Below are 27,766 nucleotides of genomic sequence, written 5' to 3' on the forward strand. Positions count from 1 at the left end.
TGACTGTCAGAAATGTGCTGTAGCATTTCTCTCACTCTGCATGGTTCTTGTTTTGGGGGCTGCTACCTCCTAAGTGTTCCCCTTGCTGGGCAAACACTACCTCAGGAGTAGAACCTCAGTGCACATCAGTGCTAATAACTTACTCTCTGGCAGGTTTCTCTGGACAGTGTCCTGCGCTTCACCCTGCCAGGGAGCTCTGGGGATAACAAAGCATCATGGAAATACTCTCTGGCAGAGCTCCGTGAACTGCAGAACAAACTGATGCTCATGTCTGCAAAGGGAGAGCAAGGCTTGGAGGTGGAGAAGTTCTCTGAGGTCAGATTTCAGACCCAATGGGTTTCTGATGTTAAGGCCAGGGCTGGATTTTGCCTTGAATGTCAGCTTGTAAGACTGTGATTTACAGCTGAGCTGCTGGGGATGAATGGTAGCACGTAGAGATAGATGCTCTTACCTCTTTGGTTCCTTGTTGAGGTGGAATGATGCTGGAGACTGGAGAGTGGACTGGGACTGTCATTTTGTAGCTGCACTGGGGATGCTTCTGATTGAGATGGTTGCTCTGTGTGTTGTAGTAAGCTTGGGTATTCCTTACTGGCTTCCTGGGCATACTGCTAGTAAAAAGCCACAGAGAATTTTTTGTTACTGTACAAGGCCTGACACACCTGGCTTAGGACCAAAGCCTTTATTTTCACTGAGTCTGTCCTGTGGTATCATGACTGGGACTTATCTTGGTAAATCAGCTCTCTTTTTTTATCTCTCCCCTATCCTCACACAGGTCTTTTTCAATGTCCAAAGACTTGCACAGGCCTTTATAGACCTTTATTCAGCTGGGAACATGCTCTTCCGCTCCTGGCTTGCCCATGTGTATTGTTCACCCAAAAGAGAAGCATGTGTTCTCATAGACTTCTCTTTGGCACCGATCCCAGTGCTAGAAGGGCAAGGAGATATGGCAGCTGTGCTCCCAGACCTCTGCAAGATGGTGGAGAATTTCCTGGAGAGTTGGAAAAGCTTCATGTATGAAAAACGATCCCAGCATTTCTACCTGAACTACTACACTGCTGAGCAGCTGGTCTATTTGTGCATGGAACTGGGGCAGGGGACGCCCAGCCAGCATGCCCTGATGATGCTTTCGTTCCTAAAACACAACTGCACCGAGGAGGATGTCCTTAGAGCCTCCAGGAATGAGGTGCCTCCCAGCTCAAGGAAGGCTATTACTGACTTCCAAGTGATGCTGGATGGGGAGATTGGTCTGAATGCACAGCTGGAGTGCATCTGGAAGTGTTACATGAGCAACATGGGCTTCTTCCTTCCACACTGCCTGGATATTGATACACTTGGTGGGTGGCTGAAGAATCTGGCCAGCTGGGAGAGCGAGCGTGTCACACGACACTTTCCACAGGATTTTCTGCATGTTGGTCAGCCCAACCTCATCACATGCCCTCGCTCTGAGGTGCTCACGTCTGCTCTGGCTATTTACATGAACAGCCTCAACCAGCCCCTTCCCACTTTTGACGAAGTTCTCCTGTGCACTCCTCAGACCACTGCTGAGCAAGTGGGACTCTTTCTCAGGAGGTGCCTCATTCCCTGCAGCAGAGGAGAGAAAATTTACACCATGCTGTATGCAGATGAGCTGAGTTATGATGTCAGCTGCAGGGCAGAGCAGCTGTTCCAGCACCTGCAGCACTACAACAGCACCTATCGCCTTGTCATTCTGTGCAACTGTGAGAGGGAGCACAGCTACATCCCTTCTGTCTTCAGCCAGTACAAAGTGCACATGATACCCCAGAGGCCACTAGCTGAAATCCAGCAATACCTTCAGCACCACTACAGAGTCGCTCAGCCTTCAAGCTCAGCTGCTTCTCTGTTCAAGGACAATATGTGTGTTGGGATTGTGTCTTCCAAAAGAGCTGGTGTGGGTAAGATGTCACATGCAAAGTGGGATCTGCTGAGTGTTGAAAACCCGAGCGGGGTTTGCCTTGTCAAGTTGCGTTTCAAAGTCATAAGCATCTAGTAAAAAAGAGCGATTCAGACTACAGTCAGTGGAGTGAGGTGAAAGCTGTAAGGACATGTAAGGACAAGCTGTCTTGTCCTGAGACAGGCATCTCCAGAGATGGTTCATTTTGCTAATCTGACACCTGTCTTCTTCAACAGACTTACATAATTAACATAAACTAGATAGCAAATGCCAGGTATCATGAATCTGACCTCCTGAGGTTAAAAGATGTCTACAGGAAAATGTATGCGAGATGGGACAAGGGTTGTAAAGCCTGCTTGTCTGTTTTGCATAGGAAATGATTGTTGTCTGTCTCTTAATGCAGAAAGCTAGAGGGCATTAAGTAAAACTACTTGGCAGGCTGAAAAGCAAACAGAAGGTGGTTCTTCAAATAGTGCTTAGTTTTAATTGTGGAACCCAAAGCTTTACATAGGCTTAAAAAGTGATTAGATATAGTCATGAGAGAAGCATCCATCAAGGGCTATTTAAACACAAAGATGCAATGTCTGACATCAGAGCTCCTGAGCTGCAAATCACTGAAAAAATACTGGGAAAGAGTTGCTGTGTCAGGTGTGTTCTTACCCTGTTCCTTGGCTGTTGCCTGCTGTTAGAGGTTGGTGGTCCAGTAAGTGCTTTGGCTGTCCAGGGCTGTGTGAGTTTCTTCTGTAAACTTTTGAGTCTGAATTATTTCTAGTGCACGCATACAGGATTAATGTCAGATCTTGCTTTTTCCTTACCAGCCATTCCTGGGCTTTGATAGAGTACCGCCCCAATGAAAAAGGTCAGGTTCAAAAGGAAAAGTGCTATGATGTTTTCCAGGGATCAATGAGAAAATCTAAACCAGTTTTGGTAACAAATTGCATCCTTTGTCAAACTTCAGAAATCCAGAGCAGCTCTTGGGTGTTATCTGTGAATAGCTGCTGCCTTAGCTTCAGTCTGGAAGGCTATATAAACCTATCTTTTGTGTCGTGCTACAAATCTTTCGTACCACTGAGGATGGGGTTGAACAGTATAAAAGGTTGCGAGAGACAGCTTTACCCAGACATCCATAACTGGGAGGTATTTGTGGAATGGACCTACCACAGCCAGCTTCTGCACTACATACAGCTTAGCGTGATGGGATGTAGCCAGTGGATGTGGAACAGTCTTCCCATTCCCCACGTTAATCTGAGGAACAGCAGATGCAGACTACAGCCAAGTGTAAACAACAAACCAAAGTCATTGCCATTGCCCAAATGCTGGCAAAACTAGTTTCTACAGGATAAGATAGGAAACTTGAGGGTGCTTGTCTATTTGACAGCACCTGCCCCCATTTTTACTTTAGAAACAACCACATAATAAAATAGTTTCAAGTCCTAATAAAAAGTAAAGCCTGCCTTAGGTAGTCCAACCAAAACAAGCTATGTGGATAATGACAGCTTTCAGCAGCCAACAGCAGCAATGGCTTTGATTCCAAGCTGCAGCCGCTCTAACCAGATCTAGGCTTTCGTCTTCTGGAATGTTTTTAGGAAGGTTCAGAGATTTCAGAGGATAGGGTACTTAAACATTCGAGTCCTTTGTTTCTATTATGACCTTAATATAATGTATTCAATATTGATGGCTTTAATTCTTGTGGTGTTTTTTATGGTAACAGGGAAATCTCTGTATGTGAAGAGGCTACATGAGAGACTGCAAGAGGAGTACCCTAACTGTGAAAAACTTCTGAAAACCATCAGATTAATTGAACCAGAAGTGGATGAAGATGTAGTGCTAAAATCTCTTCTGCCTTTTCTGAAAATAAAACACCAGACAAAGCCTATGATATTCCATTTTGATATCACCTCTTCAGTAAGTACATCCCTCCCACAGCTGCCTTGTCCTGGCAGCTCTTTGTGGATCCTTGCAGAAGTTGTTTCTTTAAAACTCTTGTTTCTTAGTAAGCCGTGTCACTAGGACATGTTTTCTAATTGTTGTGTAAGTAACATAAAGAACTCTTCAGCATCAAGGTGGTTGAACTCTGGAACAGGTTGCCCAGAGAAGCTGTAGAGTCTCCAGCCTTGGAGATACTAAAAACCTGGCTAGACGTGGTCTAGGGCAACCTGCTCTAGCTGAGCCTGCTTTGAGCAGGGGGGTTGTGCAAGGTGATTGCCAGAGATCCATTCCACCCTCAACTGTTCTATGATTCTGCAAAGTTATGTTGAATAAATAAAGAAGAAATACCTTTGTGCCTTTTCTTGCTAGGTACAAAGTGGAATTCCAGAGTTTCTATTCAAGCTGCTGGTTTTGCAGTATCTGACAGATAATAATGGAAATATGTGGCTACGACAGAAGTGCCATTTGTATATCATTGAAATCCTTGAGGCGTCACCAGTGCCAAAGAAAGCAGCAAGACGTGTATGTACACAGCATTACTTGATTGCTCTGAATTTCTCAGTCATTTTGCACATGTTTGTGTATAGCTGCACATGAGTTGTAGAGACTAACCGTAAACATAGCACAAGAATTCCCTGTTTGTATCAGGGTGTATTGTGCATCTCCTTTATGAAGTGGTGCCCATGGCGTTGTACAAAGTGCTTTTAAAACCAGAGAGTAAATGACACCTGTTGTGGTTTTCTTGGGTTGGTAATTTCTGAAGGTCTGTTAGTCCAAGCCTTGCTGTCTCCGTTGTAATGTGTGTAGGAAACAAATGCAAAAATCTAATCTTCCTTATGTTACTTTGCATGTTTGAAAGTACTAGAGTATTTATATGCAGCTATAAGACTAGAGTGTAGAAGTGACAGGGATAAAAAATAACAGCTTCTGGGTTTAATTTCTTTTTCTTTGAGGTAGCACTGAGAAAGGTCTGGAGGTAACAAGGGACTAATGTTACAGGAAGGAGACTGTAGGATGAAATATTAATTGTTGTGATGCACTTTAAGCAGAAGCGATGCACAGAGGAAAAGATGTCATGGTTGCGTAGGCTAGCCGCTGTTAATCAGTTAGGTCTGTGATTCTAGGCAAGAATACTATTAAGAACAGATTAAACAAACTGAAGAAGATTACGGCTACAGCTTTGCGATAACATTATTTTATTTTCCTCTTCTCCAGATGTCAGTGAGCCAGAAATATAATTTCTTTGATGTGTTCCCTAAAGTAACATGCAAATCTCCCAAGGAAGTGCTAGAAATGGAGACGCTTGGGTCTGGGGATGTTTCAGACCCAGGAATGGATGAGGAGGAATTTTGCAGTGAGGCTTTCCAGAGACCTTTCCAGTATCTGAAAAGATTTGATCAGGGTTACAATCTGGACACATTCTGTTACAAAGCACGCTCTGTGGAAGGGAGCCCAGCAGAATGCCTGCAGCAGTTCCTCCTGCACTGTGGGGTCACAGATCCCTCCTGGTCAGAACTCCGAAACTTTGCGTGGTTTCTCAATGTTCAGTTGAGAGACTGTGAAGCTTCTGTCTTTTGCAACCCTGACTTTGTCCAGGACACTTTGCGAGGCTTCAAAAACTTTGTCGTTACTTTCCTGATTTTAATGGCAAGGGATTTTGCAACACCTTCCCTAAGCATTTCCGATCAAAGTTCAGGAAGGCAGTTCTGCAGCCTGGATAACGTTGCAGAAGAAGATCTTCTTCCTTTCCGCATTCGGAAAAAGTGGGAGACCGAGCCTCATCCATATTTGTTTTTCAATGAAGATCGTGTGTCCATGACATTCATTGGTTTCCACTTGAAGCCTAATGGGAGAGGTGGTGTCGATGCCATTAATCCTTTGAATGGCAACATTATCAAGAGAAATGTCATGACTTCACAGTTGTACAATGGCTTGTTACTCCAAAGAGTTCCCTTCAATATTGCATTTGATCATTTGCCTCGTCATGAGAAGCTAGAGAAGCTTTGCATGGTTTTGGGAATCCCCTGGGTGATAGACCCTGATGAGACATACGAACTCACAACAGACAATATGCTAAAAATCCTGGCTATTGAGATGCGATTCAGGTGCAACATCCCAGTTGTCATCATGGGAGAAACAGGCTGTGGGAAAACCAGACTTATAAAGTTTCTGTGCAAGCTGCGCAGAAGCTACCTAGAGGTAGAGAACATGAAGCTTGTAAAAGTTCATGGAGGTACTACTGCAGAGATGATTTATGCCAGCATCAAAAAAGCAGAAGCCCTTGCTAAAACTAATAAGCAGCAGCATGGGTTGGACACAGTCCTCTTTTTCGATGAAGCCAACACAACAGAGGCTGTAAGCAGCATCAAGGAAGTCCTGTGTGACCACACAGTAAAGGGGAAGCCTTTGGTCTCTTGCTCTGGCTTGCGGATCATAGCAGCCTGCAACCCTTACCGTAAGCACACACCAAAGGTGATTCAGCGCCTGGAATCAGCTGGATTGGGATACCGTGTCAAAGCAGATGAGACGAAGGATAAGCTTGGGTCTATTCCACTGCGACAGCTTGTGTACCGGGTCCATGCACTCCCACCCAGCATGATCCCATTAGTTTGGGATTTTGGGCAGCTGAACAATTTAACTGAAAAAATGTATATACAGCAGATTGTACAGAGAGTTACTGAACACATCCCAATTAAGCAGTCTGAAGCAGAGGTAATGACAGAAGTGCTCTTTGCTTCCCAGCAATACATGAGGCAGAGGGATGATGAATGCAGCTTTGTCAGCCTGCGGGATGTGGAACGCTGCATGGAAGTTTTCAAGTGGTTTCACAAGCGCAGTAAACTACTGCTGACAGAACTGGAGAAGTTCCTTGCTGAGAAGAGATCTCCAAAGAACACCGTTGAGAGGAACAATGTTATCTGGTCCTTAGTGCTGGCAGTTGGGGTCTGTTATCATGCATCCTTGGAAAACAAGGAGGTGTATAGGAGTACTATCAGCCAGGTCCTTCCAAAACCTTATGATACACAGAAAAAGATTTTGGAAGAAATCTCCCTGATGCAGGACTTATTCCTGAATGGTGTGCACCTCCGAGATACCATAGCAAGAAACTTGGCCTTGAAGGAAAATGTCTTTATGATGGTCATCTGCATTGAATTGAAAATCCCCCTTTTTCTTGTTGGGAAGCCTGGGAGCTCCAAATCCCTTGCAAAAACCATTGTGGCTGACGCTATGCAGGGCCAAGCAGCTCATTCAGATTTGTTCAAGGACCTGAAGCAGATCCATCTGGTGTCTTTTCAGTGCAGCCCCCTCTCCACTCCAGAGGGAATCATAGGCACTTTCAAGCACTGTGCTCGATTCCAGGAAGGGAAGAACTTGGAAGAGTATGTCTCGGTGGTGGTTTTGGATGAGATTGGGCTGGCAGAGGACTCTCCCAAAATGCCCTTAAAGGCTTTGCATCCACTTTTGGAAGATGGCTGCATAGATGATATCCCTCTTCCTCACAAAAAGGTTGGCTTCATCGGGATTTCCAACTGGGCTTTGGATCCTGCTAAGATGAATCGAGGAATCTTTGTCTCACGTGGTGACCCCAGCAAAGAAGAGCTCATAGAAAGTGCAAAGGGGATTTGTTGCTCAGCACGAGGGGCTTTGCAGGTCGAACAGTATTTTTGCCACTTCGCAGATGCATATGAAAATATTTGCAGGGCCCAAGACAGGGAGTTCTTTGGTCTGCGTGATTACTACAGCCTCATAAAGATGTTTTTTGCCTTAGCTAAGAACTCCAAAAGTGAGCCAACACCTCAAGAGATAGCTGAAGTTGTTCTTCGTAACTTTGGTGGCAAAGATGATGTCAATGCCTTGGAAATATTCACCTCACAGTTACCGGAAAAAGGAGAAATACGTGCTCATGATATCAGTAGAATAGAGCTGATACGACAGAATGTTTACAGCAGCGGCCAAGATGGTGATTGTAGGTACCTGCTTGTTTTGACTGAGAATTATGCAGCACTGCAGATCCTTCAACAAGCTTTTTTTACTGCTCGACAACAACCAGAAATTATCTTTGGCTCCAGTTTCCCCAAGGACCAAGAGTATACCCAGATATGCAGGAACATCAACCGTGTGAAGGTCTGCATGGAAACTGGCCAAATGGTTGTCCTCCTCAACTTGCAAAACCTTTATGAAAGCCTCTATGATGCCCTCAATCAATACTACGTGTACCTTGCTGGCCAGAAGTATGTTGATTTGGGGCTGGGCACCCATCGGGTGAAGTGCCGAGTACACCCAAAGTTCCGTTTGATAGTCATTGAGGAGAAAGATGTGGTGTATAAGCACTTTCCCATCCCACTGATCAACAGGCTGGAAAAGCACTACCTGGATATCAGTACCGTCCTGGACAAGGGGCAAAGAGAAGCTGTGAAAGAGCTGGAGAAGTGGGTGCACGAGTTCACTGCAGCCAATACAGAAGAGCACTTCATAAGCAAGCACAAATATAGCCCTTCTGATGTGTTTGTGGGCTACCACTCTAATACCTGTGCCTCAGTGGTCCTGCAGACAACGGAGAGGCTGAAGCCGGTATGTCCTCCTAGTAAACTCGTGTCCTGCGTAAAGAAGGAAGCCCAGCTGGCCCTGCTGAACTGTGCTACCCCAGACTCTGTGATCCGCTTCTGCAACTCAGTGGGTTTGTTTATGGCAGATTCTCTGGCCAATATCTACTTCAAGCAGCAGCAACACACATCTTTTGCAGACTTCCTCCGAGCTCATGTTCACACTGGCTCTGGGTACCGAACAGTCTTTACAGAGGTGAGTGTCTTGCAGAGTCCTTTCAAAACCCTCCCAACCTGCACTGAGTTTTCCAGTTTACACTACTGGGGCTCTGTTATGGCTACACCTGAGTAAACCTGATAACTACCTTGCTGCTTAGTGCCCAGATACGCAGAGGTGAGTATTTCAGGAGGTGTGTTGTTGTATCCTGAGAAATCTAGTACCTCTGCTGTCTGTGGAACAGTATTTGATTCTTCCTGGCAACTGGGGGTTTTGCGTGAGTTTGAGCAGCTGATGCATCTCTACTTTGAAAGTGGCTCTGTCTTATTTGACCCTTTGCTTACTGGTGGGGCAATTAAATGTGTGTTTTGGGGTGCAGTCCAGCTCTGCAGCCAGTTAGCAGTGTCTGGGAGCATAGATGATAAGGTCTCTGCTGCCTTCCTACTGCATTCCTGAGCAAAGAACAAACCTGCATCTTGCGCTCCCAGGTTACCACCTTCTCAAGGCTTCTCACCAGTGCCGATGCTGCTTGCCTGGAGAGAGAAGTGCAGGGTAAAGCGCAGAGGCCTCAGATCCTGTTCCTGCAGCAGTTTGACACAGAGTACTCATTCCTGAAGGGCATCCGGTGAGTTTGGTCCTGCATTCTCCTGCTCTGCATAGGCTGTCATCTGGGTGGAAGATGTGTGGGCAGAACATTGGGAGTAACACATATGGAAAAGAGAGGCAAGAGGCCATGCTGTACTGAGCAGTGGACTGGCTCAGTGCAAACTGTATTAGCCCCATCATACTGGGATGGGTTTTTGAAGTTATATCATCTGTATAGGATGGGTGTTTTAATCTCTCCTTCTGCCTGCAGCAGCCAAAGCTAGGAGTTGACTACTTCTACAGTCTTTAATTTTTTGTTTTTATACTTAATGACTTCTTTTAAACCCCCTTTCACTCTTCAGAGACTTTCTTGATGCCACATCAGGAAATAAAGTCCTTATTATTCAGACAGACTTTGAAGATGGCTCTCAAAATGCCCAGCTCGTCGCCTCAGCCAGGTAAGTCAAATGCGAAGTGGTTCCCAGCTAGCTGTTCTGTTTGGTGACTCCTCGCCACTGTTTGATTATTAGTGCTGTTTTGGGGGCTTTAGAGTCAGGAATGTGTAATCCTCTATTTATTCTGTAGTGGAATGAATCTAGAAGCACTATTCTATTTCCAATAGTTTATAACCCAAGTCAAAGTAAACTAAGATGGGTCAAATTACCAGACAATCCCCTTTGAAGTGTGAAATCTTGCTGTTGGCTGCAGAAGTCATGAAGAGCTGAGGATCAAGGATGTCATTCAAAGCATAGCTAGTGGTGGCAGGCTTGGCACAGCCAGCTGGGAGGAAGGGCTGAGCGAGTTGCTTGTGTCTGTACAGGCACAGAAAATGTGCCCTCTCTTACAGAGGAAAGACGTGTAGCCATGAACTTTTGTCTGTCTTTGATCTGTCAGCAGCATTTCTTTTTGTCATAGATATGCTGTTGTCAATGAAATCAACAAGGTGGACCTGGGAGAAGTCTCTGTCTTTGTTTACTTTATTATGAAGCTTTCCCGGGTGGAAGGAGGAACATCCTATGTGGGATTCCATGGAGGTGGGTCTGGCCATCTCCCTACTCTTGAACTGGCTTCAGGCAACATTTCTCTTGTTCAACTACCTTTTTAATGCTTAAAATCTGGAACCAGTGGGCTGTCAGAGCTGCTTCCCTTACCCACAGAGATGGCCCTGGGCAGTCGGTACCTTGCAGCCCTAGTCTTTTCTGTGAGAGCACCTTGCCTTGCCCACTGACAGGTGAATCCTTTTTCTAGTCAGCTGGAGAGCAGCAAACACACACGATGCTACCTGCGTTGTCCTGTTGTTCTCCAGGAGACTCCTGAGTACATGCTTACATGTTCTGCTTTCAGCAGCAAGGTTCCTGCTGTGTGTGTTGGGTTCCAAGAGCCTCAGAGGCCCAGTAGCATGTACATCCTGCCAGTCAGGGTAGTGTGCGTTAGCATGTTCAAAGAAATTGCCACTTTCCCTTTCTGCATCAGGAAGTGAGAGTAAGCGAACTCTGAATGTGAACTGCTAGCCCACAGGTCCTGGGAGATAATTCTTGGGAAGCTCTTCTAAAAGAGCATGGTGCAGGTGTGAAGCTTTGTTGGGTTTTTTTTCTGCCCTCTGTTTTTAGGACTGTGGCAGTCGGTGCATATAGACGATCTCCGTCGATCCAAGGACATGATCTCTGATATGACTGCCCTGCAGAACCTCACCATCAGCCAGATGTTCTGTGAAGATTCAGGTAAAACCAAAGGTGAGCTGCCTGCTGGCTGTGCCAGCCAGTGGTGTTGATATGCCAGTGGGGAAAAGGGAGGATATGGTCCCAGACTTGGTGCTAATGGAACTTATGCCTAGTACAACATAGGTAATGGTTTTCCCTGCTCAGCATCTGGTGTTTTTTGTGGGGATCACCACAAAGCTACCAACTTGTATTTGTAATTAGTTAGTTACTGCAACTTTAGGTTATTGAATAAGTTAAATTGCTAGTTTTCCCTTTTTCTTTTGGCAAAAATGTGGTATTAGCACTGCTCAGCACCCTGAGTGCTCTGTCTCAGCCCTGGAGGCAGCAGGTGCTGCATGGCAGGGACTACTGACAAGGAGTCGCTCCAGAGAATCTCTCACTTACGTGAATGTAGATCTGTTCACTTAAACCTGTAGGAAGGTTAGAAAAGGCTTTTTCTTTCCCCTTAGTTTTTTGTTATGCTTCTTGCTTTTGCCATGCTGCCTTAAGAAATTCTGGTAGAGTTTAGAATTAGCTCTAAGTGTTGTAGTTCTTCCATTTCTTGCTGCATGAAGCTTGACAGCCCTAGCAGCCGTAGCTGTGTTCAGAGAGGTGGATCTCAGCTATTCATGCAGGTGATGATGAATCTGACAGATGTTCTGCTGCTCTGGGATGCAGTTGCTAAATAAAATCTTGTCTGACAGAAGCAGTACCCTTCTGCACCGTTCTGATAAAAATTCTACACCTCAGTTGCAGCTCTGCCTGTGAATGGTGAAGAACAGGAGCCAAACGAGATGGAGGCTGAAACACCAGTGCCAGAAGCAGATCACTATGAGGTCAGTGGAGAATACATGTGTTTGCTTCTCAGCTGTCCATATGGCACTCTGCTCTGTCATCCATAGGTGCAACGTGCCTTTTTGCATCCCAGTTCCCTTGAAATCCATCAAGAATATTATTTGTATCATGAATGTCAATGATCAGTCACAAAGTCCTCCCCCTGCTGCCTAATCAATATCAGCATTACTAAAGAAACCATTCTAAGAAACCTCTAATTCCTTAGTTGTTTTGTACTTGTAACTTTCAAAAATCAGTTTTAAGAGCTTCTGTTGTCTTTCTACACCCTGAAGCTGAGAACTGTGATTCTGAGCTTGCCACTCCAGCTGTTTGTGCTTTCTGGCTGAGGTGTGCATTCGAAGCTGTGCTGGAGTTGGATGTGGGCTTTGCTGTGCTGCAGCCATATTAAGACTGGCTCACATTCCACTGACAGCATCAGCTGGAGGATGCACAGTACGAGGGTGACTGCATGTGGCTTTTGACCCCCTAGTGCCTAAGTGTCTCCCAGGGAGGGCATGTTTATCATTTCCACGTTTTTTCCCTGAACTGCTAAATTTTTCCCTGTAAGAGTCTTAATACAAATGCTGTGTCGCATGCCAGTTTGAAAGTTGCATTGTATACTCGATAGCAAAAGAACAGCTTAGATTTGCAGCCTGAGATGAGAGGAAAACTTGGAGATGGGATGTCAGGAGGGACAGACCCTTTCTAGAGAACACTATAATCATTTTAAGAGGAAAGTGTTGGGCAAGGGGGTAAAACTGAAAAGTAATGAAATTATTTTCACACTTTTCTGGGAAGGGTGAAATCCTGGACACTACTGTACTTCTGAGGACCTGTGTACAAAGCGCTGTGGGGATGCTACAGGACCAAAATGAAGATCTTAGTCGAAGCAGAAAGCGAATTAATATTCTCCTTGGCCTTCTGTCCAAAGAGGATGACTTGAAAGGTATGTGCTCCCTGGCTGCAGCAGGTAGTGTCCCTGAGCATCTAGGGGACCACCAAAACATGTAAGTTTATTCACTGGGAACCCAAAGGTCAGTGGTGCTTGCTGTAATACAGACAAGGTGGATCTCCCAGGCAATCTCCTGAGAGCATGTGTCTGTGCTCCAGTCTATCACTCGTTTTGATGGCTGTAGGGTTTTTCCTGGAGTTCAGATTGGCTTTTTCTCTGGCTGTGCAAGCTCTGGTGGCTGTATCTTCCACGTTCCCGCCCCCCAGCCCACCTAGTTGGCTAATTATTGAAACAATTGTAAAATGCTGCGCTTGGTGTGATATTTGGGTTTGGATCCAAAAGCTGTGGAAAAGAAAATGCAAGTTCCCTGTTGTTTTCTAGCCTCTTTCCTGAAGATAATAAAGGCTCGTCTCTCCAACCTTTTGAAGAAGCAAGAAGAAAATTCCCTTCACCCAAAAAACTGGGTGCTTCGGGAGGCTTCCAACCTCAGTGCTCTCCAGGAGGCAGGCACCTTCAGGTGAGGATAGCTGCACTACCTTGTAACCTGCAGGCTTCCAGGAAAAATCTGCAAATGACAGCTGTGTGGCAGAGACAGCAGTTTTGTGTAATCTGAACGTTTGCAGTGTCAGTCTCTGCTCTGTGCTGGAAGCTCTCTGAAGGCAGTTTTATCCTCTCTTGGTCCTAAAGGAGAGTGACTTACAGCTGAATGGGCTGTACTGGGACAGGAATGCACAAGCGCTTTGAGTGGAACAGTGGGACTACAGGCAAGCCACAAGTGAGAGAAATGTAGGGGGTTTTGTTGGCAATATTTTTCCCCCCCTTAAAGGCAGGATTAGGACATTCTCGCATACGAATGTCAGCAGTTTTTCAGGATGGCCACCTCCTGATTTGCTGATATCGTTGCTCACCTTCCCTCTGGGTTTCTTGGTTTCTTTCTGCCCCCAAAGGCACACCTTGTGGAAGCGAATCCAGAACGTGATCACTCCATTCCTGGCTCTCCTGATTGCTGTCATAGACAGAAATGGCAATCTGGAGCTGCTGGTCAGGCCGGCAGCTGCGTGGGTGACAAACCTGTGGATGTTCATCTTCAGTGATACAAAACTTCTGACTGTCCCTTACAGTGTGGGTAAGAACAGGTGAGCCACCGGAGAGAGCAGCAGGAGGGCTTGGCTGGCAGCACTGGGACCAGTCCAGCACTGGCTTCAGATCCTTGTGGAAGTTTGCTGGTTGCTCCCTGGTGCTGTGCCAAAGGCAGCAGGACAGTTCTTGGTGACTTCAAAAGTCTGTTCTTTCTATCTTATCTGCAGTATTCCTGGGCTTTGCTCTCTATCTCTTGGCATGCTCACACTTCTTACCCAGCCCCTGGAGCCCACGTGTCCTGCCATTACAGCCCTTTTGCCAGGGAATGCTTACTGAGTAAGTAAGTCCTAATGCTGCACAGTTGACAGGATGGGCTGTATTAAGGAGCCCTTCAGTTCCTTCCTTTTTCCCTCATCTCCTTCTAGGGCTAATTTCTTGCTTTCTGCAGCTTCTTGCCTCCTGCCTGAAAGTGTTTCTTGGGCAAAAGCCCAGTGCATTAATGACCTTTTAATTTCCTAGCTCTCAGCCAGAGATAATTCTGGTGCAGAACAACATGATGGTGTCTGCTGATGCTGGGAATGAGATGCCCTTCAGCTGGAGGATAAAGGAGTACTTGGATGAAATGTGGCTGGAAGCTCAATACATCCAAAACACTGAAGGTGAGAGCCTGGCTTGAGCTCATGACACTGACCGTCTCCATCTGCCTGCCCTATAAACTCTGGTTTGTCACTACCATGCCTTTACCCTCTTGTGACCCTGGCATCGCCTTCCATCCCACTGTGCTCATATGAGCCAGCAGAGCTTTGTGCAACTAGCTTTCCCTTGTGCTTCTCACTATTAGTCTCTCTGGCATATTCTGTGCCAAGAGTTAATGACAAGGTGAGATTCCATAAATACAATACTGGTGCCTGGGCTGAGAAGGCCTGGCTTCAGCTCCCTCTGCATGAGAAGGCTGCTGAATGCATCAGTGATTAATTACGTGTCAGTCTGTTTAGGATAGAAGCTGTGTCAAACCCAGCCTCCTCCTAATATTCAGCTTTTTTCTGCATTCTCATTTTCCAGACCAAGCTGAGAAGTTTGTGGATATCTTCCAGAAGACTGCACTAGGAAAATTTATCTCTGCTCTGACTGAGGAAGAAAGGCAGATGCTCTTCCAGTGCTATATCACAGACTTCATTGTCTTGACCATTGGCGTGTCCTCCGTAGAGGAGCTGCAGGTCAGTGTCTGGAGCAAGAGCTGGAAACCCTTTGGGCGAAGTGGAGTATGATGCCAGTGAACATGCCTTTCTGTATCAATGTTGCTTTCTCAAACAAAATCCCCCTCTGAGACAGACTCATAGTAAGGTAGCTACAAAGCAAATGCATTTTACAGTGGCTGCAGAGATTGCTGAGACCTTACTCAGAAAAGCAGTTCCATAGGAGCACCTATGAGGATTGACACATTTAAGGCTGTATTTGTAAAGTACTAACTCTCTTCTTTCAGAGTTTTCCAGGATTACCAGTACAAAATGAGTTATAAAAGTTCTTTTTTGATTTTGATTTTTTCCCTAAACTTTCAGTGTCTGCGAATTGCATTCTTATCCTGCATAGAGGAATGGAAGGCAACATCGCTCAGAAGAGAAGAGACAGTGCCTTCCGTGCCTTGGGTGCACGTTGGATACAATCGGTTCAGGAGCCGCCTGCAGAACTTTGCTAGGATCCTGGCTGTACATCCCAATGTGGTTGCCTACCTCAATAACCAGGAAGAATACGGAATACCACATTCAGAGATGGTAAAGTCACTACCCCAGGCATTTTGTGGTCCTCAGCCCTAGCAGAGAGCTGTCTTCACTGAATTAGCTAGCGTTCAGTCTCCTTTTGATTTCAGCAACAGTAAAGTGGGAAGCACAAGCTCTGTCAGGGTCCTCAGTATTAGGAATACTCTGCTATGTTATCATTGTTACTAGCAGGTTTTGAAACAGTTTGCCCTGCTTTCGCAGAATCAGTTAATAGGATGTGCTCCAAATCATGACCATGAGAATTCCAGAGCCTAGGATAATCAAGTAGAACATTATTCAGTAGAACATATGCTGTAGCAAACCAGATCAAGAATTCAAGGTTTGTAAATAATTCTGAATGCAACTGTTGTGTTATACTTACACCCTGTGTGTGTATCTAGGTTTTGGATGTGTTGGCTGCAATGGCATGTGCTGAAGAGCTGGAGAGTCAAGTGCAGACAGCCCATCCAGAGAACTGGCTGCAGAAAGTGAAGAATCTTCGTATGCCCATTGAATATATTTGTAAAGACAAGGATTTACAGAGCAGTGGGAGTCGGTGCTGTCAGCTGCTAAAAGAACTCAAGTATGTACCACAGATCTGCTCGCAATCTTGATCTTTTGTCTTGCCTTGTTCTTATTAACAAAGAACATCAGTACACGCTGAAAGCTGGTGCTGCTCTTCTCAGATGGAGATTCTGAAAACCATTCCAGGTTCCTGCTAGACTCAATTACATACCAAGCATCAAGAATCAAATTATTTTTTTCCCCCATCTCTTGTAGATTCTCCCTCTAAATCTGACAGTATCATCCAGTGCATTCCAGCTGGGTTCAGGTGTTATTTAAAACTCTCCTTAGGTTTCTGTTAACCAGCAATGTCTCCTCCCCACTTCGTTCCCTGTATGTAATGACTGAGAGATGGGGAACTTGACTGCATCTAAGGTGGAGTCTTGTCTCTTGGAAGACAAGCCCAGAGAGTTACCCCAGTTTCTCACAGACTTGTTTGGTTTAACCAAAGTGAAGTAAGTGTAGTTAATTGTGATGATTATTTTTTTCATTACTTCCTTGATATAGAAGTCAGAGGTATGAGCAGGTTTTCGCAGCAGTCCTAGTTCTGCTGCAGCTGTCTACAGGACAGGCTCCTATGCTGTAAGCTCACTGTGTTAGGTGCTGTTATGTGTTTTGTCCTTGACCAAAAAGCCAGGGCTGATACTCAAAGGGTAACGCAAGAAGTTGTGTGAGACATGCGCAAATGCTGTAGTGGTGAGCATGGAAATCAGTGAGATGATTAGACTGACCTGGTACTGCACTTCCATTCATGCTGTCAGCTCACAATTGTACTTTTTGAAATCATGCTTTCTTTCACACAGTGTCTGCTGGAACCGGGTTTTCTGCATGTCTATGTTTGTAGAGCACGTGTTGGTTGGCATCAACACTCTGATGCCAGAATTTGAGAATTTAGTGAAAAAACATACTTTGCTTCTTGCCGAGGTAAGCAAAGATATGATTTTACCTCTTCCCTGTTTGCTTCTGCTGATCATGTGAATTTTTGTCTTGGGTATTAGAGCAGAGTCATTTAGCTTTGTCCTTTTCCTCTGCAGTGTTTTCAGCATGATTCAGACATGAAAACTCATCCAACTTTTGTTGCAGTGATGAAAGTCCTGTGCCAATGTAAGGATGAAGTCAGTAACGGGCTATACAGGTACTGACGCTGAGACAAGTCACAAGGTCTGGTAGGAGTATTGCGTATGTTGCCAGCGTATTTCTGGGTGTAAGGCAGTGCTGTATGCAATGCAGTGAAAGCCTAATGAAGAACAATAACTTCAATTTTATTCTACACCCTGAGACTAAGCAGTTAGCCAACTAGTCTTACATTATCTCCTCTTGGTCTAGTTGCAGATGAACGTCTTAAATGCTTTTGGTAAGACAACATGGAAGCCGTTGTTTTCATTGCTATTTCTGAATTACAGATATGGTCTGAAGGCATGTCCGATCTGCCTGGGAGAGCCGAAGGGTCCAGTCTGCCTGCCTTGCTACCATGTGTTCTGCCAGAAGTGCATCAGGACATGGCTAGTACCAGCACAGATGCATTGTCCATACTGCAGAGTTGCCATGGGGGATGTTAATTTAGATATCTCTGTGGAGCTCAGGTACTCAATCCCCTCCAAGGTGGAAGCATTGCAGTGAGGCTAGTTGTGTGAGGAAATGCTGATTTGCAACTCTGAAGTTGTCAACACGTCAGAATGGGTGGAAGGAACTCTGCTACATTCTTTCTGGAGCTGGAACAGGTCCTGTCCGCTTTCTCCTTATTGCTTCAGAGGAAGGGAGGAAGTTGCTTTGGCCCCTGTAAGAAAACTAGTTACAAACCCATGAAAAATCATAGAATGATAGAACCGTTTGGGTTGGAAGGGACCTTTAAAGATCACCTAGTCCCAAGCCCCCCGCCATGGGCAGAGCTTCCTGTCAGTGGGAACTTCACCAGACTGCTACAATTTCTCAGATGTGATGGGTAATGGCATCACATTGCCATTTGTGATCTTAATTGTCAATGTGATACAGCTTTGCACACAATACTACTGAAGTGTTGCACAAATCCAGCTTGCTTCCTGGAAAGCTGGAAAAGGATGTCACCTTGGTGACTTTTTCTTGTGTCTGCTTTGCTTCATCCGTTACTTGTGGTTCTGTATTTGAACATTGTCCTAATGCTTTTTACCCTTCCCCTAGAGAGGCCATAGCAAGAAACGCCCTGTTCCGGCAGAGATGCAATAATTTCTTCATAGATGTGGTCACGACTATGTGCTTCAAGGACAATGAGCCCCCTGAGGCAGAGGTGATCCAAGAGCTCCTTAATCTGCTGTTTGTTCATAGAAGCCTCCCAAAAGGTTCAGGTGAGCTCCCTTTGTCCTGATGCTCAGCCTCATGGAGCTGATTCTCTTGCTACTTTCTCTCACCTGCCAAAGTTATCTCTTTCTTATCTCAACAGATCACCCTGTTATCTACACAAAACTTCTGTCACCATTTAATGATGAAGTGGATGAAACTCCCATCATCCGCTCAGTAATGCTGAAGCTTCTCTTGAAGTACAGGTGAGCACAGTCAGTCAACTGATGGATGTTACTCTGGGGGGTGGTTCAGCTTTGGTTTTCATGACTTCATCAAACCCATCTGATGGTTCTCCTCACTTCCATGTTATTCATTGAATTTAAATAATTACAGGTGAAATTCATCCTGTGCCTGTATTAGTTATGCAGCTTAGCTGGCTTGTATGTAGCTTATTTTAAAGTATCTGACCAGTCTGTGCCAAGGTTTACCTAGCTATTCTTAACGTAAACCTGTGCTGAATGTGGATGGCTTGGGTAGCCTAAAGGCAGCTGACTAGTTGATATGCTCTAGATCAGCAAAGCAGCAGTGCTCATCCACAGATACTTAATCAAGAATGATCTTTTTGTATGCTTACACAGACCTCTCAATTCACACTGGCTCTTCCAGCCTCCCTTTGCAGTCAGCGCACAGAAAGCCATTTCTCAAGTGTGCTTATCTCCTAAATCAGATGCTTAAAATAGGTCAGATGACTTGTGCCCTAGAAATGCTAATTTAGCTTTGTTGATGATAAAAGCCTAGCACAGACTGTGAAGCTAGATGACATCTGGCAAAACATGGCACAATTGTTTTTCCATCTTCCAGATAGATCCAGAGTGACCCTCATGGATGTAACTAGCAGTTTGATCATGATTTAGAATATTAGTAGCTGTCAGTATTGCAGGTGTGACAAGGAGGTGTTTCTCTCTCCCGTAGCTTCAATGAAGTGAAAAATGATGTGCAACACTACCTGTCCCGGGTAGAGCACAATGAGATCCTAGAGAAAAACGATAAAAAAGAACTCTACTTGCTTTTTGTCAACTGCTTAGAGGTAAGGGTGCTGGACAGGTAAGAGCTGGGCAATAAAACTGTTGCAGGAATAAAAGTGTCAATACTAGAAACTCCTCGGCCATTTTAGGCAAGTTTCTTGTGCATGTAACTAGCTGCCCAATTAGAAAGCCCAAAAGAAAGTTAGTATCAAATCAGTTGGTCAGAACCTGCTCTCCAGTAATGAGCCTTGCTTTTCGAGCTCAGGCTTGTGTGCATTCGCAGTGTTACATAAATTTTTTTTCTTGGACGCCTTGGGCAAGTGTCTTAAGTGAGGCCCAAGAAGACTCGCTTCAACATAGTGCAGCAGGATGGGATTTCTAGTTTCAGTAGTCCACTGCTGGACTACTGTCTTGTTTTTTGCAGACACTTTTTGTTTGCAGAGCTTGAGATTATTATGCCGTTTGGATTGTTCCCTTTCCTCCCCTTGCATAACTTTTAATGCATTGGACAACTTTAAGCAAACTTGATAGCAGAGTTTCATTTCTTATGGTCTTCATTAAAATGGTGACTTTGTAGATAGCAAGAATACAGATTTTGATCCTCAGGCAAAGATGGGTAGAGGTTGGCATCTTGGAACATGTGATGTGTGTCTCAGCATGTGTGTGGCCAGTCAGCATGCTCATAATACTTGTGCTCAGCTACATGCTTAGGAAATGTGGGAGAGAGCTTGGGTGCATTACTGAAATGGATGTTTGGTGATGTGGCAGATCTCTCTGGTGCTTATCCTAAAGCTCTTGGGGAGGAGCCAATGGCATTGGGGTGGAGGGTGCTGAGAAAGACATGAAAGTTTAATGTGCTTGATGCAGTGGAGATAATGTCCCTTGCAGTGGTACTTTATGATTTAAGCAGTTCTGCTACTCATGCAACATTCTGGCCTATCTTTAGGATTCCATGTGTGAAAAGTCTGAGGGCAGCCTTGGATATGAGCACAGAAACTATCTGCCTAGAGACAGAGGCTTTCCAGAGAACTATTTCCCAATGAACAATCAAGAAACTCTTCAAGAATCATCCGTTGAATATCTGCAGGCAGTAGCCAAAGTTCGCTTGTACCTGAGTAAGGCTGTAGAGCTGCTCTTTGACTTGCATGAGCGCACAGGTAAGTCTTAACTATTCTGCTGTCAAATGGAAATGCTGTATACAGAGCAGAGTCGCTGTGGGAGATGGGCTGGACATGGTATAGACACCTGTGCCGTGCTAGAACTTGTTTTGGTGCATGGCCAAGAATGAGTGCATCAGCTTTCTTCTCTCTTCCATTGGGAATGCCAGTCACTATTTGACCTCTTTACCATGTATTGAAGTGCTCTATAACTAGCAGCAAGGCTGTGGCAGTGACCCCTAGGGTGCAGTTACGTAGCAGTTGTGCCTTTGGAAGGAGATTTATCTTACCCTCCAAGTGCTAACAATGAAATTTTATTTAGAGCCAACTAAAGTGAACTTTAATGAATAAATGAATAAAGCATAAATGATGCTTCAGATATGTGACTGCTTATTGTTTTATATGAAAGAGAGCTTTGTGCAGCTAAAAAGGATGAAGAGATGTAGAGGAATGAAGCTGGGTTAATTAATATTGATAACATACAGCTGTGGGCTGGCTTCAGGGGCGGTGGGTTGGCCGATGTAGATAAGGTGCAGCTGTGGCTGGTTCTGTTAAGTGGTTGGGCAGCCAAGGAAGAGAGAGGAGGAAGAAGTAAAGGGAAGAGAGAGAGAGAGAGAGAGTGTGCCCTGGATGAGGAGAGACTAGGAGAAGGCAGCAGAGGCGCTGGCATGAAGAGTATGTCGGTATGTGATGGTAAAAGACCTTGTTACAGCTGGCTAGTTTTGAGAGTGCTGCAACAATGAGATACTTCAGAAAAAATAAAAGAAGTTTTGAGCTGATTTGCTGACTCAAAGGAGAACTCAAAGCAGTCTCAGATTCTTATGCTGTCCATGAAGCATCAAAGTGTGGTAACATAACTAATTTCAAGGGACTTCAGTGTCCAGCCCCTGCATTGAGGATGTTAGGCTAGCAAAACGCATCCCAGGAGATCACTCTTAAGGAGCACCATCACCTTGGCAGTTGAGATAATGGAAAGCCATTACTGAGCCAAGATGGAAGAGCTCCAAGAATGAGCTACCAGTGAATGGGAAAACTCCTTGAGAGAAGGAAATGGGAGTCATCCTCTGTTGAAGAATGAATTATTGTCTAAAATCTGACTGAGGAAACACTAGATAAGCATCTGAGGAAGAGAAGGCTTTTAAATTCTCCTGTATAATTAGTCAGTACCAGTAAAAGGGGCTTGGTGCTACGGCTAGCACTGACAGAAAAGTTTTACAAAGTAGAATGTGGTTTTGCCTCTTTTCTTTTTTCTTCCCCCGCTCCAGAGCAAGACCAGGTAGAGGAGAAGCAACGTTACCTGGGAAATGTGAGGGTGTTCTGTAGCCTCACCAAAAATGACTGGCATCGTGTTTACCTAGTCCGGAAAATTGCTAGTCAGTATGGGATGGAATTTGCTCAGAAGCTTGTCACAGAGGCGCAGTTTAACTGGGTGTTCCCAGCAGAAATTCTGCAACAGGTAAAGAGGTGTCTCCTTGGAGATGGCTCTGGTTTGTGCTTAGTCTCCAGTTTGTGCTGCTTTGGGGTGTTTCTACTGTTGTGTGGCTTTTGGGGTACTCACTACAGTGGGAGTGGTTGTGAAGATGACTCGTCCTTGCTCTCTATGGAATGGAGTCTAAGGCAGCAAGAAGCCGTTTGGGTTGCCATGCCTGCCTGCTGTCTCTTTGTGAATGCTGAAACACCACAGTTCTTGGGAGGAAGAGGAGGTCCTGCCTTGTCCAATGGTGGTTAATGGTCCACAGTGCCCACCATGGGCTTCTCCCTTTGTAGGTACAGAACAGCCAGTCTAATCACATTGATCGTTACCTGGCATGTGGCGAGAATTACAGAGTCCTGCGTGATGCTGTGGGGAAAGCCATGATTGAGTGCAAGATTGAGGGTCTTCTCAAGGCAGAGAAGGTAGGGCACGCTCTCCTTACCATAATCCTGTTGTGGATTCTGCGTGGTCAGTGTTTAAGCTTTGTGTTTTTGTTGGCAGTGCCTCTTCTAGTAGAGAAGTCTTGGATGCCTTTGTTTGAAAGTTACTGTGGTGGCTGCTGGCACACACACGTTTGCTTTACTTTCTCACCTGTGTTCTAGCATATGACACTTGGGTTATTTCTCATCTTGCTTTTCTCCCTTGTAATCTATTGTAGGAGTTTGTTTTGCAGTATGCAATACAGGCACCTTGTAGCCAGCTGCTGGGAGAGTAGGCAGATAATCAAAGTTGCTTTTTGCCCTCTCTCTGCCTTCCTGTATCTGCCTCACCTTGTACCTTGCCATGCAAAAATCAAAGTGATCTCTGTGTAATTGTAACCTTTTTCCAATATGTATTCTGTGTATGAAAATTTTCAGGAAGAAGTGTGCAAACAATGCACCTTTGAATGTCTCTGTACTATCTATTATCCACTGGTTGTGACTTACTCTTTTTTTTTCCACTTGCATGTTGATTTGATTTGATTTGCAGGGAAGGCATGTGCAGGCTGCTGCCTAGTGAGATTGCAATTCCAACTGGATGTTAGAAGAATAAAATACTTGAGAGGTTTCTGAGATATAACTCTGTCAGCTTGAGTGCTGGCAGATTACTCGTTTATGGCTTGAACAGCCATTTCTGCATGATGTGCCTTCATTTGTGGGGAGAACTTTTACCACAGACCTGCTGAAGCCTGCACACCCAGTAACTTTAGCTGTGACAGCTATAGCCTGTTCTCTGCCATACCATCAGTTCCTCTTTTCTAGGCATCTAGCAGCTCCCCGGCTGTACAATCTGTCCATCTGCTCCTGGCTATTTTCAGGGAGGTCACTGCCCTGTATGGACTTAGTGACTCGAGTCTTCATCCCAAACAGCAGGTAAGATACTTCACTTTGGAAGCTTGTGACAAACATGCTTCAGGGATAAGGATGAATAAGATTTGAGTCATTGGTGGAAGAGCCTTTTGTTCTTCTGCCCCAAATACAGTTATGTCCTGATCTGAGCAGACTGGAAATATTTTCAAAGCAGGCGCAATGCAGTATGGGAAGCAGCTGATAGTCCTCTTCAGTTTGGTGGGTAATATCATGCTGGCTTGATTTCTTTTAAATATGTGCTTCCAGCAAACGGATGCTATGACTGAGTTCATCCAGAACTCCCAAGTCCTGAATTCTCCAGACCTGCAGCACCTTGCAGGTTCTCTTGTGATGAATGCACTGCCGTTTTTGACGGTGGATCCTCAAAGCTTAATCCGCAATGGAGCACTGATTGAAATGGCTGTTCACACCACTGCTGTCCTGCTGTGCGGGCAGAACCCTGTCCTGCAGCCCCTGAGGAATCTGGCGTTCCATCCGCACACCATGGAGGTAAGGAGCTTTAACTGAGAGGACAATTCAGTTTATTTCTGGTTCTTCCATGTATCTTCTGGATCCGCTGTAACCTAACCTTTCTTAACATCAAAAGCACCAACCTGTTGTTTCAGCTGTGAATTACCGATGTATGATTTCTACAGTGTTGTTGGGATTAATTAGCACAGCACAAGCTCTGGACTTGATACCTTTTCAGAGTACCTCTGCATCCTGAGCAGTATCAGGCAAATACTTTGTGTGAGGGAGCAAGTCTGAAAGCAGTTGGCAGGTCACACTGTGGAGACCTGTGTGCTGTAGGGGGTGATGGCTCCTGGAGCCCTGGGCTGAGTCAGGGTGGAGGGATCTGTGCCTCTACTTCTGGCTATCCAAGCTGTAAGGAAAAGTGCTAATACACACCAGGGTACATCAGGCCATCCCCAAGAGGAATCTGGTTCAGGGTGTCTAGAGAGTGCACATGCAAGTCTAAACAATACTGACAATTTTTAAGAGTGGATTTTCAAAGGCAGAATTTGAAAATGTGAATGTATGTCATCTGCATGACCTCTGCTTTCAGATGTCTCTTGTTTCCATTAATGAATCAAGAACCAGTGAGTGACTGCTACAGGAGAGAACTGATTTATAGATTCATTTGTCATCTTTTTTCCTTTTTCCTCCTTAGCACTCTTTTCTGCCTACGATGCCAGAAGATATAGTGGCTCAGGCGAGGGCCTGGGAAGGAGTGGCCACTCTGCGCTGGTACAGTAAGTGCTCCTGGCTGGCTGTGAAAGAAACTGAAGGATAATCCCTGGGTTTTGAATGAAGCTGTTCCGAATGTGAAGACAGACACTCTCCTCAGCATGAGTTATCCTTTGTAAATTAAGATTTGTAGCTATAGTTTATGTGGGTAATGCACCAGAGTGCTTTGAGCTTCTGCACTCTCAAACTTTGTAAACAACTACAAGCTTGAGACTAAACAGAAGACCTGTCCTCTTACTTCTGGCAGTGTTTAAGTGCTGTGAGCAGAAGAGCAGTCCTCTGCCACCTTCAGCTCTGTTTTCCACAGTAGGATCTTACTGCGGACTAGGAATCTGGGTGGGGGAATGTTCACGCTTACCAGCCCATTTGGTACTCAGTAGCAGAATCTTTCAGGCTTCCATTCCTTGTTTCTCAAGGAGAGAAGCACTGAAAAATTCTTTGTGTTCCTGCATGGGCCTATTGCTCCTTTTGAGATTTGGGATGTTCAGTGCCTTTGATTAGATCTTGGAGTGTATTTCTTGCTCCAAGATAATGGTCCATGTGAGAGGAATTAACAGGGATTTCATGAATGTCTGTCTTGTAATACTGTCCTGTTTTGTTCCTCTTTCTTGGTAGCATGTCCAAATGGCCACCCCTGCACTGTAGGAGAGGTAAGAATTTGAGACTGATGGGTTTTTAAGCAGGAGGTGTTTTCCACAAACTAGTTTTTTTTACTGGTTTTAATGTTTTATTGCACATTGGTTCATCTTCTAAACTCTATATTACTAATCATTCTGCCATTGTAATGTAAAATTTAGAATAGCTTATACCATAAATGTAGCAAACAGGAAAGGCAGAGGTCCTTTGCAAGTATATGGCAGCTTTTGAGTTAACCAGTTACAGCCTGGATTATTTTTTTTTCATTCTCTTTCTCTGGTGGAGAGGCTCTTAATCTGGAATTCAGTGTTCTCATTTTACCTTTTGCTAGTGTGGCCTCCCAATGGAAACTAGCCGCTGTCTTGATTGTGGTGCTCAGGTTGGAGGGGAACAGCATAAACCACTGTGTGGCTTTCAAGAATTCCGGTATGCTTTCATTCATTAACCTTTTCAGCACTAAATGATGCAGTACTTGCCTGTCATACTTTCAAGGCAAAAGGTACCAACCACTTCATGCTGCTGTCTGAAAGGTGGGATTCCCCGTTGGCTTGGACATTGGTCTCTGTGGGAGAAGAGGCTGAGCTGTTAGGAGTGCTGGTATAATTCTAACTCTGCAGAAACTGGCTTAACATAAGATCTTGTCAAGCTGCTGGTTTAGTTTTTCATTTCCCTGCTCACCCAGGCTGATATAAGTTACGTGGTTTTACACCAACATATAGTGACAGGCAATGCTTTCTTAAATGGATCAGCATGACTGAAGAACTTCTACCAAAGCTCCCCTCCTCCTTGATTGTCTGGATCAATACTTTAATGTTCTTACACAAGGGCTGTAAGTTACTAATTCGAACAGCAGTGGCTTCTCGTCAGTCCAGCATGGAGTTGGCTAATCTCACCCTACAGGGCTGGATGTTGCCTCTTTCCGAGAAAACATATTAGGAAGAGTTGTCGAAGGAAGAGTAATCAGCCAGCAAAACCAAATAAATTGACTTGTTTGTGTACAAAACTTACTGGAAATCCTCATTCCCCTGCAGCACTTCTAACTGGCAGCTTCTATGGCGTTCAAAGAACTTATGGGTCAAAAAGACAGTAGTGGGTATCAAAGACATCTCTTGTGTGTCTTAAGGCAAAAAAAAATCTCTATATATACTTTCCAACAGGAGAAATGAAGACAGAACTCAAACTGGCCATATACTTGGAGATCCACAGCAAAGAAAAACAGTGGGAGTGTCTGATCGAGCCATGTCCCCAGTTGTCTTTGTTCTGATGCGCTTGCTTACACATTTGACAATGTTACTGGGAGCTACAAAAGATCCTCAGGTATCTTCCAATAATAGTGGCTGCATGAAATGTAGTGAAACCTTTGTATGATGCTGGTCCTTTTCATCATATTGCCAAGTAACTAAGGCAGGCTTTTAAGATGCAAGACCCAAATTCACTTCTTTGCTGGGAGTGATTTTGGTTCTTTCATGCACTTGCATGTGTGCAGCTACCCTCGTACCTGCCTTTATTTGTTCAAGTGGTAGGAATCCTCTAGGATGCAGTTGACTTTCTGGTGAGACTGTAGTTCTGTGCGACATGTGCTTGAACTGGGTGTTGCTGGCTATGCTTATTCTTGTCTTTTGTTGCTCTTTAGTCATTGGAAAAGATAATCAAGCCACCAGTGAAGAACTCAGTGCATTTCCTGCAGCAGCATATTCAGGAGGACTTGGCACAGCTGACAATAATTTTGGGGAAGAGTGTGGACGATTCCGTCAACATCTTTCATCTTGTCCTCAGCAGCCTTCTCAAGGACCCCCATCAGCACCCAAGCCAGTGTAAGGAAAGTGACCTGCTATATCATATTTGCAAGCTATATCAGCATTTTAAGGGCAGCACTCATTTACCTTTGCTAACAGGCTGTTTCTAACAAGAAGCAGCTGAGCTGATGAGGAAGATCCATAAGTCTAAGGGTTGTTTCTTACTGTAGGGGGTGAAGAATTTTTGGCTGTTTACTTCTCTTTTGGTCAAGTATTTGAGCTTGCAGGGTTTGGTGTATAATTCTGGAAAGGAATTATTGAATAAATAACCTCATGAAATGTTGACAGAGCTTTCAGCTCACAGCAGAGATAGCTCATGCTGTGTATGTGTATATACTATACTGCCCTCTGAATGACTACCAAGAAGCTATTTGGTAGAAGAGGGATGGCAGAGTATGGTTCACAGTAGAATCTGGAGTTGAAGTTGATGAGTCATTGTCATAGAGGGATTTATATGTAATAGCCATGTTTTTAGTGTGTAACAGCACAAATCAGGATTCCAAGTGCTGTTCTTTGATCTGCCACTGATTGTGCTCTGACCTTGGACAACTTGTTTAACCTCTCTGGGATTATGACTGACTTGTACAAATGTCCACATAATTCAAATGAGTGACTGGACTGAAGCTTCTGAAAACCTGCAATCACTGTGTGCTGTTTTGAATGACACTCTCCAGCTAGACCAGGATGTGCTCATCCAGCTTCTAGGATCTCTGTAAATGGTCTTGCCTTGTCATGCTAACTTGCAAGGATGTCACATCTGGAAACTTGGAGA

The 27,766-nt window shown here is 44.8% G+C and overlaps 1 protein-coding gene across 7 annotated transcripts in view; it reads left to right on the forward strand.

Moving 5' to 3' along the window:
* RNF213 (ring finger protein 213) overlaps nt 1–27,766 on the forward strand; it is a 55,023-nt gene that overhangs the window by 21,034 nt on the left and 6,223 nt on the right. For 3 of the 7 annotated variants that reach the window (XM_037403566.1, XM_037403576.1, XM_037403603.1), the window contains 33 exons: nt 154–315; nt 773–1,913; nt 3,624–3,817; nt 4,211–4,363; nt 5,057–8,641; nt 9,091–9,227; nt 9,550–9,645; nt 10,103–10,221; nt 10,798–10,920; nt 11,638–11,723; nt 12,520–12,667; nt 13,055–13,190; nt 13,621–13,809; nt 14,273–14,412; nt 14,816–14,970; nt 15,313–15,525; nt 15,912–16,093; nt 16,878–16,998; nt 17,109–17,209; nt 17,478–17,657; nt 18,232–18,395; nt 18,491–18,593; nt 19,303–19,417; nt 20,302–20,512; nt 21,778–21,968; nt 22,280–22,408; nt 23,228–23,338; nt 23,582–23,824; nt 24,486–24,567; nt 25,178–25,212; nt 25,530–25,624; nt 26,356–26,515; nt 26,832–27,012. In XM_037403566.1, the coding sequence (XP_037259463.1) occupies nt 154–315; nt 773–1,913; nt 3,624–3,817; nt 4,211–4,363; nt 5,057–8,641; nt 9,091–9,227; nt 9,550–9,645; nt 10,103–10,221; nt 10,798–10,920; nt 11,638–11,723; nt 12,520–12,667; nt 13,055–13,190; nt 13,621–13,809; nt 14,273–14,412; nt 14,816–14,970; nt 15,313–15,525; nt 15,912–16,093; nt 16,878–16,998; nt 17,109–17,209; nt 17,478–17,657; nt 18,232–18,395; nt 18,491–18,593; nt 19,303–19,417; nt 20,302–20,512; nt 21,778–21,968; nt 22,280–22,408; nt 23,228–23,338; nt 23,582–23,824; nt 24,486–24,567; nt 25,178–25,212; nt 25,530–25,624; nt 26,356–26,515; nt 26,832–27,012 (9,181 nt within the window). Of the gene's footprint in view, nt 1–153; nt 316–772; nt 1,914–3,623; nt 3,818–4,210; nt 4,364–5,056; nt 8,642–9,090; nt 9,228–9,549; nt 9,646–10,102; nt 10,222–10,797; nt 10,921–11,637; nt 11,724–12,519; nt 12,668–13,054; nt 13,191–13,620; nt 13,810–14,272; nt 14,413–14,815; nt 14,971–15,312; nt 15,526–15,911; nt 16,094–16,877; nt 16,999–17,108; nt 17,210–17,477; nt 17,658–18,231; nt 18,396–18,490; nt 18,594–19,302; nt 19,418–20,301; nt 20,513–21,777; nt 21,969–22,279; nt 22,409–23,227; nt 23,339–23,581; nt 23,825–24,485; nt 24,568–25,177; nt 25,213–25,529; nt 25,625–26,355; nt 26,516–26,831; nt 27,018–27,766 lie in introns of those variants that run through there. The other 4 variants (XM_037403595.1, XM_037403586.1, XM_037403614.1 and 1 more) reach the window with 3 other exon arrangements.

This window comes from Falco rusticolus, chromosome 1 (assembly GCF_015220075.1).
Source record: "Falco rusticolus isolate bFalRus1 chromosome 1, bFalRus1.pri, whole genome shotgun sequence".
Lineage (NCBI taxonomy): Eukaryota > Metazoa > Chordata > Aves > Falconiformes > Falconidae > Falco > Falco rusticolus.